Source organism: Calidris pugnax, unplaced genomic scaffold (genome assembly GCF_001431845.1).
Source record: "Calidris pugnax isolate Ruff unplaced genomic scaffold, ASM143184v1 scaffold60, whole genome shotgun sequence".
In the NCBI taxonomy this organism is placed as follows: Eukaryota; Metazoa; Chordata; class Aves; order Charadriiformes; family Scolopacidae; genus Calidris; species Calidris pugnax.
In genome coordinates, this window is record NW_015090831.1 from 3,820,325 (window position 1) to 3,836,904 (window position 16,580).

At 33.8% G+C, this 16,580-nt stretch overlaps 1 protein-coding gene across 1 annotated transcript in view; it reads left to right on the forward strand.

The window, feature by feature from the left end:
• The window catches only part of LRP1B (LDL receptor related protein 1B), a 618,836-nt gene that overhangs the window by 398,316 nt on the left and 203,940 nt on the right, over positions 1-16,580 (forward strand). The window contains exons 35-37 of the mRNA XM_014941128.1: positions 10,014-10,154; positions 12,398-12,523; positions 14,253-14,384. Of these exons, the coding sequence (XP_014796614.1) occupies positions 10,014-10,154; positions 12,398-12,523; positions 14,253-14,384 (399 nt within the window). The remainder of the gene's footprint in view (positions 1-10,013; positions 10,155-12,397; positions 12,524-14,252; positions 14,385-16,580) is intronic.

Sequence of the window (16,580 nt, forward strand, 5' to 3'; positions counted from 1 at the left end):
TTTATCTTGGATGTTCCCCAAAAAGTTCAGTTGATAAGTAAACTTTTCTTGGCATAGTTGACTCATCAACTGCCAGAATCTTTTTATAAAATAGTTTATTTGATTAATTAACTATATAATATACGTATCTTTGGTGTGTTTGTGAAAGTTATGCTAAATGAACTCCAAAGACTTTATACACAGGGTGTAAATCAAGTCATATTTTAAAGTAGCAACTGCTACAATAGTTTTATTATACACATAATTGGCTAGTATTGAACTCTAAATGCTGTCAAAATCTGTTGGAAGGGAATGTCTTTATATATGCATTCGTAAACAAAAGCAAGTTTTCTGTCAGAAGGAGTCATGAATGTTAATACAGAAAAATTGGCTTTTGTTGATTTGATTGTGACTAGAAATAGAATGAATTGTTGATCTTTACTTTAGGGAGCTATTGAAAGTCTTTAATAGGAGATGCCATAAAGAGTGTTTGGTCACACTGTCACTGAGATGCCTGTGGCATCAAGTCTTCATCTGTGATTCACAGAAGTTACAACAGTGATGATCCATCTGGGATATTGAATAAAGAGTTTATAGCTATCATTTAAGGAAGAGTGTTTCCTGCTTGTTTGCATGAAAGTAGTTGAATTTTTGCAGATGTAGAGATGCGAGAATTTCTGCTGCGTAGTTCTTAAACATATATATACAGCTAATATTCCTAGTTTGGGATGTTTTGTTTTTATGGGTGATGACAATTCTTCCTACTCAAAATTGGTAAACTAAACTTACAATGTGTTTGGTTTTTTTCTGTTTGTTTTGCTTTTGGGTTTTGTCTTTCAGAGCCATAGCTGTAATAAACTGCAATATGACATTGCTGTATGGTTCCATACATAAATCTGTTGGAGAAAAGTGCAAACAAATACAGTTTTATAAACAGTACTGTATGTGCAGATTGAAAAACATGAAAAGTTTCTGTATTTGTTTCTCCAGTATGTTTTTATACTGTGGAACATATTGTAGTAGCATAAATGCCATATATTTCCCTGAAGTGCTGGTGGATTTAAATCAGCTTCTTATAGTCAGGCTTTCATTCATGTAAAATGTATCAGAACAAAAAATCTAATGTGATACGAAGCAAGATGAGAGATCTGTAATTGATAAATGACCATAACTAATAATATATAAATGAAGAAAAAAGCAATTTGTTCTAATGTAAGATTTTTGTATGGTAGTGTGAGAAAATTTAGTGCCCCTGTTGATCTGTCTGCCTGCAAGTTTAATAGGAAGTTTCAGCAGATGAATCACACTAATCACGATGTTTATTGCATCATTTTTGGTTCATTTCATACATTTTCTTGAATGCTTTTATCTAAAAATACAGTAAACACATAAAAACCAAGATGAGCTGGAATTTTTCTTCTCTGTGCATATACTAAGGTAACTGTTTTTACCATTTGAATTCATCAGTGACTAAAAAAACCCAGATATGATATCTGTGCCCAAACTCTTAACTGTTTTGTGGCATTTAGGTTCCACTCAGTGTTACAGAGTCCTGTAAGCTTCTACTGTGTTCTCATTTTTCTGTCTTTCACATTTAGTGTCTCCTCAGGTAAAAGCAGTATTTTGGAAAGCTTATATTTTTTATTGGTTTATTTTAAGTACATGATCTTGTATTTGTTGGGTTATGTTTCCTCTGAGGCACAGAGAGGAGATAGAGTTGGGTATTTTGAGAGTCCCTTTGTACAGTAGTCTCACCAGGTCATACGTGGGTCAGTTGCTGATCATCAGAACCTTTACTGATCTGAAGAGCTAAACCAAGGAAACGGTGGAGAGAACCTTGGTGGTTTCAGGGGTCAGGATAAAGCGATCTGAGATAACCCTGGTTCCCATGCCCCTCTCCTCTGACAAGGGCAGGTGCTCTGGGGGAGAAAGCCTTGTCAGAAAAATCACTGAATTTCTAATAAATTTACTATACTAGTGGTCTCTTCTAGCACCTCAGTCATTCTTGCTTCTGAAAAATTTTAAGCTGTTTGAGAAGCATTTCCTTACTAGCATCTTTCCCAGCCACCTGAGTCTCCTTGTCAGAAAGCAGGAGCTCCTAGAGACATCTGAGGAGAATCCAGTAGTCTGTGTGAAGAGTGTGTCTTCCATTCTTTGGACAGCCTTTTGCACAGAAAACCAATGGATCTTCTGACAGTTTCCCGTGTTTTTTGCTATGCCTTAGAGTTTATGTTCCAGAAGATTTTCCAGAACTATAAAAAACAAATGAGTGACAGAGGCTTTGCCCGAGAGTGACTTCTTTCTTGCTTTGGTAATCCCTGTGGTGTTCTGATATCTCTGTGTTATCTTGATCTTTGATTCTGTGAATTTCAAAATGGGAAAAGAAATGAGATGCAGTCAGGCACTCCATGGTTATGTACTGTGAGATGAACTCCGTAAATAGTGCTAGCTCAGTCAGTAGAATTTTGTTTTGCTTTTTAATATAGCTTACGGAGTAGTTCACCAGGCAATGCTGAATACCTCTCCCCTCTAGTACCACTCCTCAATCTCCTCATTGCTTGCCCTTCATTGCTTTCAATTTTAGTGTTGCAGATAACCATTTTAATCTGGAAGTTCCCACTACTGTTTCAGGTATTTTCTGTTGTTTAGTTCTTTTCCAGACTCTGTTTAACATTTTCCTACTATTATATCCTGTAGTGGGAGCATATAGAAGGTAATGCGAACGTTAGCAAACAAGTTGGTGCCAAAGTGACTCCAGGTTTATCCTTGGGTGAAATGGAAACAAGTTATTCAATTCACATCTTTCTGTGTTTTGGTTCTTTCATTTATTGGTTTTCTATTCAGTAGTGTCAGTCAACTTTCTTTTTCCATATGCTGATCTCCAGAATTCCTAGTCTTTTCATGTCTGCTTTTGCTACATCTTTTTGAGCATGATATAGATGGGATGAAAATTATATTGCATTTGAAAGTAAAGCATTTGAACAAAATCACTATTTTTCCCATGCCTGCAAAAATTCTTTTTACTATTGCCATTCTGTATTACAAAGATGCTGCTATAAATCCATTTCTACTCGTCTCACTTTTTCTTCACTGTGTGATCTGTCAGTGAATGCAACACCAGTCATTTTTAGTTAATTTACTCTTCAAAAATGTGTGTGAATGCTTTGTTTAGTACTTCCCACTGTTTATTTTATTGCATTTGGTCAACGATAATTTCCCTCAGCTGCTATATTAACTCTTCATTTTATTTTGTTCAAAAAACTCTGAAGTTTCTTTTGGTCTTTTAGAAGCTTATCTAATTCACAACACCCTATGCCCTGCATAATTTTCAACACCTACTACTGACACCATGTACAAATTGATAACAAATACATCCACTGTTTTGGAAACTCAGTATGTTCCACGTGAGGGAATGTCTGATTTTCTTATATGGTACGGTGATACTCTTTTCAACATTAAGAAAATGTTTCCTATACTTGTGTTAAAGTTTGAGTTTAATGTATCATTTTCAGCATCTGATTTTAGCAGTTTTCCTGGTAGCCAGTGTCTGAGTGTAATCAAATTATATACAAGTATTTGGCATTCTGCATGAAGTCTCATTCCTGCCTTCCAAGTTACTTCATGAAAATGGTGAGAACTAGATGTATTTCTGGATTGGTGAGCAGAGTCATGATATTACAAGATCTGGATTACAAGGGAACTTGCAGCAACATCTGATATATTTCCAAACTGGCATATTCTGTCTTGAATGACATATGGCTCCGAGTCATAAACTGAGTATTGCTAGAGAAGTATTGATTAGTTACTGTAAGTTTGTCACTGAGAAGAAAAAGATATTGAAGTCTCCTGTCAGCAGTTTTGGTGGAGGTGATTGATTGGATTTTGTACCAGGTCCTCTCATAAACACAGTTTACACATAGTCACAAAATTCGGCTCATTTCTACAGGAATATGGTGTAGATTGTATAATAAGGATATAATTTGTCACGCATTGGTGATTTTATTTAAAAAATACTTACGGTAGAAACCTCAAAGGAAATATTCTGTGATGCTAAGTAGTAGGATTTTCTAGTTGTTTTTTAATAGTATACAGTAAGAGTAGCTTCATAAAGTGAATGATTCTATTATATAAGTGCTATTTCTTTTGAAATTGATGTGAAAAAATACAATCAACAGTACAACAAAATCAGACAATATATATTAACTTTTCAATGGAAGTGCAGATATTAGAACAAAGTCTTTTGAACACAAACTATATGCCATCAAGGTGTATTTTCAAAGAATCAAAATAAACAGTAACAATTACAATATTTCATTTTAGACAGAAAATGTGGGTTCATATTACTAAAATATTTTCATCCTGCCATTTCCTGTCATCATGTGCTTAAACAATATATTGATTATTTTTGTTTTATCCTAAAGAAAGTTGCAAAGTTATCACCAGAATGCATTTCTAGGAACTCAAATGGTGGAAGCTGTGACTTTGCTAGATGTGGTTGCGAAGTGAAGATCAGGAAACTTCAAATACGTACACCTTAATTTTCCAAGTCATCAGTCTTCTAATTGCCGTTAACACCATTCATTACATTAGCATTAATATATGAAATATATCTAGGCAATTTGCCCGGTTCTAAGTACAGTACATAGTTGTCTTCCATAAATACTCAAGCCACCATTAATGAAAACTAATGGCCCATCAAAATTTGCATTCAGAGTACTGCTTGAAATCTCCAAAGGACTGTCCACAATGCTGGTGTAGCAATTTTGGGCATCTGAAATTGCTATTTCCCAATATGTTGCTGTGCTTAATGCTAATTACCCAACAAAATGGATAAATACAACAATTTTAATGTATATTATAACCCAGTTTCAGCAAGAAGATTGCAATTGGTGTCAAAGAACACTCTTGTTAGCATAATCAAGCAAATAAATAATTTAACTTCAGTTTGATATTTAAAGGTTTCCGATAGTGTTATTTCATCTGTAGGTCGTGAAAGTAAGTTTTCTTTACGCTACAGTCATTTTGTATAATCATCTAGTATATTTTACAATGAATATAGAAATGAATTCATCCTAATAATCACAGATGAGTTACCTACTGAGAGAATATATCGATAATGCAGAGAGAAATAGTCCAAAAGTCTCCTTGGAATTATGGTCAAAAATAGCTGTGTAACACGTTGGGATTTTTTTGGGTGTGAGGCTGGTGTGGCATATACTGGTCACCCAGCAGTTTCTGAGCAATTAAAACCTGTATTCTTTAGGTCTTAGGGCATAACTGGCCAGCTCTGACCAGTTCATGTTTTGTGGCAGGTAGTTGTAAGAGGTTCATCCTCAAGATATCTGTACTTCAGAATTTATGGGTTGGTTTTTTGGTTTAGTTTTGGTTTTGTTTGGGTTTTTTTGGGATTGGTTTTGTGTTTTGTATGTTTTTTGGGTTGTTTTTGATTGGGATTGGGGTTTTGGTTTTGGTTTTTTGGCTAATATACCTGCCTTGTCAGGATTTGCATGGATTTCATCTTACTTAAATTTTCAGATTGTTTCCCATTTAGCTCCCCATATTGTATCCGTATCTCTTTCTAAAACTTGTAGTACACCAAGTCAAGCCTCCATCTAAAAGAAAAAGAAATGCAAATTCAGTAAGGTTTTGTAAGTTACATTTTCAATTAAATGTTTATCCAGGTGTCATTTTAACAAGGATGGAAGAGGAAGTTAAAAGAATCATTATGAAGTGTATTTTGAGTATTCACTGGTGATTTGCCCTTTTTAAGGGTGTATGTGGGTTGGGAAACTGCTCACCCTCTGTGTTCACATTGGATAAAGGATGGAAGAGGAAGTTAAAAGAATCATTATGAAGTGTATTTTGAGTATTCACTGGTGATTTGCCCTTTTTAAGGGTGTATGTGGTGTGGGAAACTACTCACCCTCTGTGTTCACAGTCAAGGACCAGTAAGGAGTTTATGCTGTGGTGATTTCTGTTTCTTGTGTTGTGAAGGGAGGGAAAGAAGAGCCTTGTGATCTGACAGGTCTGACCCCACTGATGGAAATTGTCTAGAATACTGTTAACAGTGTATATAAAAGCAGCAATAGTCTCATTTAGTAGCTCAGGAAGCAAAAGAGATACACGATAGAACAGTTGTTTTTGTAGATATGGTTTTGCTCTATACTAATGGGGAGAAAGGAAACTATTTGTGGTGTAGTTAATTGTTGGTAGTTGAACTGCTTGATTAAGCACATGCCATGCCTTCATCTGTCAGTAAAAGAACACAAAGTTGGCTATCTGGGGTTTTTGTTTGTTTCCTTTGCCTAAAGAGACAGGCAAGTCAGCAGATTGGAGTTTTGGGAGCTTCTGAAACCAAAGCCAACAGTGAGATTTTTGCACAAAATATTAATGAAATGCCTGAAAGTGTTTGATACCTTTTTTGAACTGAGTGATGCAAAACACCAAAACTGTGTTTTTCTTCCTTCCTGTACTCCAGACTGAAGAAAAAAATCTTTTATGGCTGGGTTTAGATGTGTTAAACATTAAGTTGTAGTGTGCTATGCACAAGACAGCAGTCATTACCTGAATTATTTAATGGGTCGTTCTGATTCATGATGAAAGAGGTGATTTGAAAACTGAAATCACTTCTTCACATACAATCATTTAATTGAAAAAATTAGCCTAAACTTTAGGATATATAATTCATTATTGTGGAATATAATCTCACAGAGAAAAAAAAAGGTATATTCCCATGATTTCGCTTATGGATTATATCACACAATCACTTTTACATTATTTTCTCACATAAGTCTTTCTGTTATAATTCATACAATCAAAATTGAGCACTGGAATTTCTTGTTCTAAGGATTATCAGATAAAAAGCATCATCAGATGCAAGTTACTATTAATTTAGCAGATTGATATTGCAGGATGCGCAGGATGATGATTTCCTTTGTATTTTACACAGAAATCTTTTCACTCTGTTTATTCTGCCACCTTTGGATGTGTGGGATGATGATTTCCTTTGTATTTTACACAGATTTCATTGGAGAGTTCCATTTGTGTCTCCAAGTCTTTATATTCAGATTATTTTTTGTTCTATAGATTGTTGTCTCCTCATATACCTGTGAAGACTACTCAGTAAATGCTTTTTTCCTTGATATTTTCAGAGTGCTGTAACTTTTTACAGTTATTGCAATGGAAATTATTTTTCAGATCTGCAGCTTTCATCATGAAACACTCAACTGGCCGGCTCTATAAATCAGTTATTTAAATATTAAAACTGCAGCATAGGCAACAATTAATTTAACTGAAAAGAAAATGAGCTAGAAATTAAGCTAATATACAACATCTGCTGGAAAGGCAGTGTTCCTGAAGTTTAAAAGTGGTTTGTTTTTTTTTTCGATCTGGGTTTTACTTCTGGTTCATCTGCAGTAATTGCTTTTTTCCTTGATATTTTCAGAGTGCTGTAACTTTTTACAGTTATTGCAATGGAAATTATTTTTCAGATCTGCAGCTTTCATCATGAAACACTCAACTGGCCGGCTCTATAAATCAGTTATTTAAATATTAAAACTGCAGCATAGGCAACAATTAATTTAACTGAAAAGAAAATGAGCTAGAAATTAAGCTAATATACAACATCTGCTGGAAAGGCAGTGTTCCTGAAGTTTAAAAGTGGGGTTTTTTTTTCGATATGGGTTTTACTTCTGGTTCATCTGCAGTAATAAGTTCTTCTGTCTGAAATGAAAATGCTGATGCTGTTAAACTCCCAATTATACAGACTTGCCCCATTTAATTATTTCATTTAAGATGTATAAAAGATACATAACTATTTGGAGAAAAAAAGGAAATGTTCATACTTTTTTCTTCGTGTAGAACATTGCTGTGAGATTGTATTTCACAGTAATTAATACTTTAAATGCAGTCAGGAGTGAAGTGTTAACTCATTGCAAAGCAATAGTTTGTTAGTAATTTAGCATGTGGTACTGCCCATATACTGCCATTTACATTGTTCCAGTTTGAAAATACGTGTGACAATCTGAAGAAAATGTTGAATTCTAATTGCCACTAAAATTTCTTTCCTTTATTCTGTTATTTCTCCTTTTATGGTTAAATTTAACAATGGTATGAAAACTGCATTGTGTTGCCCTAGAGACTATTGGTCAGATCTGGGTCTGAGGTAATACAGTATTAAAATGTTAGCTAATTCAGTTTGCTCAAAATAGTTACTTTTTCAAAGGGCTGAGGGCAGGGGGGAGTTGTTTGCACTTATTTTTATACTGGTCTGTTAACTGAGAGAATGTAACAGAGATGAGCCAACGAAACCTTGTCTCTTTACTGAGACTTCCTAGAAGGCTGGTACCAGAACTATATTTTATTTGATTGATTGAATTTTACTAACAAAATAGCTTAAATTTAGTTATAGTATGGGAAAAATATAAGCTGTGGATCATCAGAAGTATAATTTTAAATTCATAAGAGTGAGCTACAGAGTGTTGGCCAGTCACTAAGGTGATTGTCTTGACTAAGGAAAAACTGGTAACCCACAATGAGCCTGGAGGAGGTCATTGTTCTCTTTAAGTCTTGGAACTTAATGACTTAAGTCTTAAGGACTCAGGGTGTTCTGGCATTCAAGGAAAATGAGAAACCAGCCAGTCCTTGGGCACTGCTGGTTCATGACACCTGACTCTGGTCCCTGACAGTATAGCTATTACGAGTAGCAGTGCAGTACTACACAGCCTTCCCATTGTCACCCCAGCTTCTTCAAAAAATCACTGACAGGGTGTAGCTGTTGTAGAAAGCAGTTCTCAGATCTTGGTGTTATCCTTCAGAGCGACACTAAAGCTAATAAACGTGGCCTTTTATATGCGTAGGGGTATAAAGAAATACCGAGAGAGTGAAGGGCATTTGTAACTTTCTTCTGATTTCCCCTCATTTTAACCTATTCTGTCTTTCAAGCCTGAGCAGTAGGGAATACAGATTTCTATGAAAGCTGCTGTGAAGGTTTTCAAAAAAGTATATTTAATGTTATTTTCTTCTGTTTGCTTTATTTCTTCTTGCTGTGTTTCCTGATAGGTCTTCTTTGCTTTTTACTTTTTGCTTTGTGGTTGTTGTGACTTATTTTATTGCCCATTTATACAATATCAAGGGATGGTATGAAACATGAAATATTCAAAATCTGGTAGGAATACCACCCCAATACTGGTTTAAGGAAAAGTGGTAAAGATTATTACCTCAAAGAAATTATTAACCATTGACACTGAGACCTCTTACTAGCTGTTATTAGTTGAATAAAAGACTAGCAAGCCCTTTAACTGAAAAGGATCTTTGATTAATTCCAGCAGGTAATGGGTCAGAGTCTCAAAATTGCAAACTGCTAAGACTGATAAATGTTGTATATACTGAAATTGTGCATCAAGTGAGAATTCTGTCATGAATTTTTGACAAGTCCTACATACTGTGATTCAAGTATTCTGCGTGTGTGGATTGAAAAGGATGGTTTGAAGTTTATGTTAGTATGAGCATTGCAGGTCTCATTTTTTTCTGTTATTTTAAAATCTTGTGTAAATTATGATGGAACAATTATTATTCATGTAACTTGCGAATTTTGATAATTTTAAGACAGTAACAAAATCCTTTATTATTTTTATGGTAATTGTCATACTTATTAATTTGAACACTTAAGCCAAGGAATAAAAACCTCTCATCTCTATGTACGTAATGAATGGATAGAGCAAAGTTCGAGAAGAATCCATGTGTGGTAGTATATGAGCTGTGAATAAGGTTTTGTAACTTTCAGTTATAAATTGGGAATTCAGTTTTTCCACTTAAAGTGTGTGAAAGTCTGTCACCTAGAGAGAGAAAAAGTAAGTTTATAAATCCAAGATTTGTGGGTTAAAAAACCACACATCATAATTTTTTTTTCTTTGAGCAATTTTCCTTAAAATTGATATGAGAATTAACCTCAAAAACTTTCTCCCAACTTAGGTTGCAAACATATGCAATTTGATAGTGATCCTCTTAATTTTAAAAACTTGAAAATTTTACAGATAAAAAGCTTTGGTGGGCAGACCAGAACTTAGCTCAGATTGGTACCTGTAACAAAAAAGATGGAAGAAACCCAACTGTCCTGCGAAACAAAACTTCAGGTGTCGTACATATGAAAGTGTATGATAAAGCAGCACAACAAGGTATGGTAAATTTTAAGCATATTTAACCAACTTTTGGACTGTGTTGTATCTTTTCCCATGTTATTCTCTAAATGTGGCTAGAACAAAAGAATATATATTTCATTGTAATTCAATGATAAATTAATATAAAATATTTTCTTATTCAATAAATTGCTAACTATAATAAGATAATTTATTTACAATATTTGCCTGTTATATTTTATCAGATGTTTTCTGAAGCTTACACTGTAGTGAAGTTTAAGAGAATTTAATTTTAAACTTTTAGTGAAAAAAAAAAACAGTGTGTGGACCTCATCTCAAATTATTGAATTTTAAGAAGAGAGAATTCATTAATATTCTTAATTATCTATTTGTTTTATGACAGTTTAATTCATCAAGATTGACAAAAGTGACACTAGTATGAATCAAAAGTGTGACAGGAGAAAAATAGGGGAATACTGCTAATACTGTCAAAATGTAGTGGGAGCCAAGATAATATGAAAAAAAGTACTTTGGGGTCATAGTTGGTTTTATGAATTTGAAGATCAGAGATGAAGACATTTGGGGGATTCTTTAGAAAGAGATTATTTCTGACTCCGGCTGCTTTCAAAGTGTCGATGGTTGCACTGAAAGTGATGAGGATGGTATCTCCATGAAACAAATTATTTAATTCTGCAGAGAAGCTTCTGAAGGAACACAGGATGGAGCTAAACTGCTTGATACGTGATGGACAATAAGTAGTCTATGTATGGAGTACATTAATTCAGTTCCATATTGAGCACTGCTGGGAACACTTGCCATTTTTACCTGATCTGGGAAGCACCAAAGGTGCTTTGCCAGTCTTGCCCTTACTGTTCCACCACATTGAAAACTACGTAATAAAAACTTAGACATTCAGTAATGTTTCTAACATTTTAAAATGCTTGAATTCCCTACCATGGAGACACAGAGATGGAGCCTCATGAGTGCCCAAGATGTTAGCAATATCTGGTGTCTGTGGCATTTATATACATCTTCCATTGTACTAAAGTCAAGAAAAGGAACAGCTCTGGCTTTTTGTACTACTGAACTTTAACTGTAATGAGAGCCCTGAAGTTGTGTAGTGAAATGTCACCTTGCTGATCTGTATTTTGAGGCTTTTGGACATAAGAATTAAACATTGTAGATGGGATTTAGCTTTATGCTTGCACTTTTTTCTTTTTTTTTTAAAGAATCTTTGCATATTTCGTATGCATCTTGCATTTCATTTAGTCAAAGTGACATGAGAGCAAATGTGATGAGGGCACTTACAGATTTCTCTGATACAAATCTGGCATCCTAGATTTTATTATTATTATTTACTCTACAATTTGTCCTGCTGAGGATACCTGAGGCTTTGAAACCTCACCTGTCTTTTCCATTTGTATGGTTCGATCATAAGAAAACATCATAAGAAAACATAAGAAATCATAAGAAAACATTTCAGATGAAGAAATGCTTTCTACTTCATAATTGGGAATGCAAAAATAAATGTGACAAGTAGTGCTCTGATTCATATGGACTTGGTAACTTGTAATCAACTAATTCCTTGAATGTCTTAGTAGACTTCATTGTTCATGAAGCTTCAAATTTCTGAGATGTTTGTTGTACGGTATATTATGTTTATTATAAATCTTATTAAAAAGTGTTCATCTATTCCTTAAAAGTAAATGTTGTTTTAATTAAGAAGTAGGAGCATAGATCTGTGATATCACATTGGAGCATATCTTAAATATACTAAACAAATAGTGGCTCATGAATATATAAGGTTAATATAACATTTGATGAATTATTACAATATGACTAATGATTTTTTCATGGTCTAGAATAATATATGGCCTCTAGACTAATGTCAGTGAGCTTTCAGCATTGCTACTCACAGACTTAATGCAGAATTTTCATTTTTATTGTACGCTTTTACTTTCAAATAGGCACATTGTCCTTCAGAAAACTGAGTTAAAATAAAAGATAAAGATAAAAAATAAAAAATAAAAGAAAAATAATATTTTGAGGAAAAAAACGACTATTCTAAGTGCGCAGATAAAATACTGTAGCATGAAACCTGGAAGAGTCTATGACTAGCACCTTACCTGAAATATTTTATGTATATCTCAATTTTTCAAAGATGTTAGCTGAACAAAATCTGGTTTTGGTAATATTAATAAACAGACGCCATAATTCATTTTTAGTCAGGATTTCATGTTCTAATTTTATTTCTACTTGTCTCTTCTACCATTATCTTATAGGTAGCAATTCCTGTCAGTTAAACAACGGTGGATGCTCCCAGCTTTGTTTACCTACATCAGAAACCACCAGGACTTGTGTGTGTACAGTAGGCTACAACCTTCAAAAAAACCGCATGGCGTGCAAAGGTAAAGTCTCTTTCAGTACTACTTTTAACTTTTATGGAAAGTTTTTAAGTGTTATGGAAACATTATAATGAGTAAATAAAATTTCTTTATTAATTTTAAGTTAAATAACCATATTTAATACGCTTAATTAAAGCAGTAGCAGAGAAATGTCTGTTGTACTTAGGACAGACTTTAAATTTAGCTTGTAATTTCTTTGTTTATATCTGCATAGCTTTTTGTGGAATATTTTTGGTGGGTTCATTTTTTTTTAAAAGTAGACAAAAAAGCAAACTGAGCCATCATTAATAGCACTATAAATATGTAAAAAAATCAAAACACAGCTTACATCCAAAGTCTTAACCTTTTTGCTTGAATAATACCAAACAGTCTTATGGTCAAGGTGCCTTAGAGTTGTATAAATTTAATATTGTTTATTCCTATGAGGGGTTGCTGCCTTATAATAATAGTATACATGGAAGCAGAATTAAGCAACATAAATGTAGCTTTTCTACTTCATTGCTTTTCATATGTGACTTAATAATACATTCTTAATATTTTTATTTCTTTTTAAAATAGTAATTTTTACTTTTTCAGATATTTATAACTTTCAGTTTTGCGTTAAGGTAAAACAGGTGGATGTTTTGTATTTGAAATGTATTCCTTCTTTATATCTAGTCATACTACTTTCTAGATCATAGTAGCTTTTGATGATTAAATTTTCTTTCAGTTAAAAAGAAATAATGAGTCAAAACCATTTTTATTGTCTTGAAAATTCATGGAGAAATACCGACAAGTACTGTTCTGTACTTATTTACCATTGTTATTTTCATTTGCAAACTAGATTTCTTTCTGTTCTGAAGAAAATTTTGAAATTGTCTGAAACTCTTTAGTCCATATTCTTAGGGTCTTCTACTAACTAGCTCTTTACAAAAAAAGAAAATTTCAAAGAATCAGTGTGAAGAAAAAAAAGCTTTTTTGTGTATGGTAATTAAAATTCTTCAATAATATTAATTACGTATCATCATGCTACTTAATTGCCCTTAAATTTAGGAAGTATTCTCATATATGAACAGATTAGGGCAACAAAGTAATTCTTCTAATTTTGGTCGTCAACAGTTAGGTGTGAATCATCTCGACTGGGAATGAGTGCGTAGCAAGACCTTCAGACAGTAGAATTTCTTCCTACTTAATAGAAATAAGTGCATCTGGAGTGTGATTAATCTGACAGGAAAGTAGACATTTAAAATGAATCAGCTGCATTGTTCACTAAAACTCTATAGTTCTCTCTATTGTCTGCAAAGGAAGTGTGCGTGACTAAATGAGGGGAGATAATTCCCATGTCTTAAAAGACAATTTACAGTCTTGAGTTCTGCTTTAAAAATTGTCTTTAAAATTGTCTCTTGCTGAATATGTACAGAAGTGCAGACGTGCACTGAAAATATTCTTAAATTTCTTATAATTCAGAAACATTTTCTTAAGTTTTAATTTTCATAAGTGGTGATTACTTAATTATAAGGGGATGCTTGAAATGGATAGTGATTTCCATCTCTTTTTAAGACTGCATTTATCAGTGAATTAGAAATACACCATAATAATTCATGGATGTTTCTTCAAAGAGACGGAGTTATCATTCTGGAAAACTATGGAGCAGTATTGGAAAACTATGTCTAGTATTTGTTAATTCCTGGAGTCTTATTAATTAGCAAAGTCTCCTCTTTGCTCTCATTGGATATTTTATTTTTCCCCATAGGTATTGAATCATTTCTTATGTATTCTGTTCATGAAGGAATTAGAGGAATTCCTCTTGATCCAAATGACAAAATGGATGCTTTAATGCCTATATCTGGAACTTCATTTGCTGTGGGCATAGACTTCCATGCAGGTAAATATGGTGTATAGTTTATTGTATGTACGGTAAATATTGTATAATATTCTTTTGAATGAAATAAGCCCCCAGTTTTCAAACCTTCGAAGTAGCTACAACTGTAGTTGAAGGAAATGGAAGTTGATTGTGTGTTACACTGTTAACCTCTAGTTATTTATTATTTACAGTAAGTAGAAAAAACCTATTATGTATATGTAGATCGCATTAGGAGTACTATTTTTCACTGGAAACATCACAGAGAACTTGAATAGGAAACTTGTGGCTTTACAGAAGATGGTCATAGATCTGTAGGAAAGCAGGTCTCATTAGGTCCTTTTTCATAGGAAAAAAGCTTGTTCCTGTCATCACACTTTTTCCACTGAATTTTCTTAGCCCTGTGAATTGTACCAAGCAGGTAGGGTTGACAGCTGAGCAGGACAGTTTTCTTTCTCCCCAATAAAGCTCAGCTGCCTCAATGCAGCCCACAAGCCAGCTCTCTATCTCTTTCTTCCTTTTGAAAGTGGATGCTCTAACAGCCTGAGGAACAGACTTAAGTAGACTATGTACCTTTTCACTGGAGTGTATAAATAGGAAACTGGTTTTAGTTTAGGTATCCTCACAAAATTCTTCTGAAATTAGGGGGTTTCTGTTTTACATGCCCATTAAAAAAGGCGGAAAGAAATTAAGGATCAGATCCTGAAGAGTAATTGGATATGTCTCCCACTGGCACTAAGCGCTTTCTGAATATCTTCAGACATTAGGAATTTTTGATTACTTTACAGAAAATAAGAACTCTGTGACCAAGTAGTGACCTGAAAACATCTTGTATATCTCCATATTTTTAACCCATTAGGTCTTTGATCAGCCTTCCTTCTAAACTGATTTTCTCATGGGCTGTTTTTGTTACCTATTGAGTTTACAAACTAGCAGTTTAGAAAAAGCATTTTAAGTTACCTGTGTTATATACATATGGAAATTAGCTTCCTGAAACACAGAATTATTTTGTATTTGTTTTTCATTTTGAAATAAATTCTGCCTGGCAATTCAGCACTGAGAGCGCTTAAGTTTTTACTTAAGTATATGTTAATATATGGCTTCATATTAGGAACAGACCTTTTCCTGCTTATTGTTTGATTATTTCATCACACACAAATATCACTAAACTTTTATTAACAGGTTAGGAGTTAAATTCACTGAAGTAGTTGTCTGATTACTTCATCACGAACAAATATCACCAAACTTTTATTAATAACAGGTTAGGAGTTAAATTCACTGAAGTATTCTCTTCTTTTGGCCTGCGTTCTTCACTGATGCTCTTGCACCTCTACTCTGCCTGGCAAAATTCCAAGTTCACTCAGCCTTTTACAGTGCCTTCGTACTTGTATATTTTGCTTTCAAATCAGCGATAGCTAATATTCAGAGCTTTCATTATATCATAGGTACAGTTCAGTCACAGTCTACTGAGACATAAAAATCACTTAAAAGCCAGTGTCTTTATACACATAGCTTAGATGGGAAAGACACTGATACAGCTGATTTCATCTGTTCCTGGAAAGATACAGGATGATAGAGGAGTGGTAGCTATGCCTGCTTGCGACAGAGTATTAAGACAATGTGATTGGATTATATTTTTTATTATAGCATACTTATTGTAAAAAGATATAATTTTTGAATTCACATCTTGCAAGCTTTACAAAGTTATGATGTGCAATATAGAAATCTGAAACTGGACCTTTTAATTCTGAAATACTGATAATATGATTTGATTGGGGATTTTGCATCTTGTGTTTTCTTTGATTTGGGGATTATTTCTTTTAGTGTAGTCTACTTACAGAATATGCTAGTTCCTACTTTAGAGAGCTTGCTTTGGACTTCACTAGTCAATATCAAATGAATATTTTTGGAAGAATAAGAAGCATGTACTAAAAGTGTGATTTGAGGAAGGATGAAATTGATGTTCGTCACTTGGGTACAGGGAATGTGGATGCAATTCATAGTGACAAATGCATTGCTCAACATGAATGTAAATCTCCTGCAGCAGTGAAATCCCAAGGGGATGCTGTCTTATGAAAAGTTACAGTTCAGCTTTCAAGAGTATTTCAGCTTAAAAAGCAGTTGTTTTTCTCATTTTGTTATTTTCTGAATTCATTCCTAAAACCTTTGATGATCAAATGTGATTCAGAAGGAAAGCTTCCAGATTTCACCTTGTTTTGT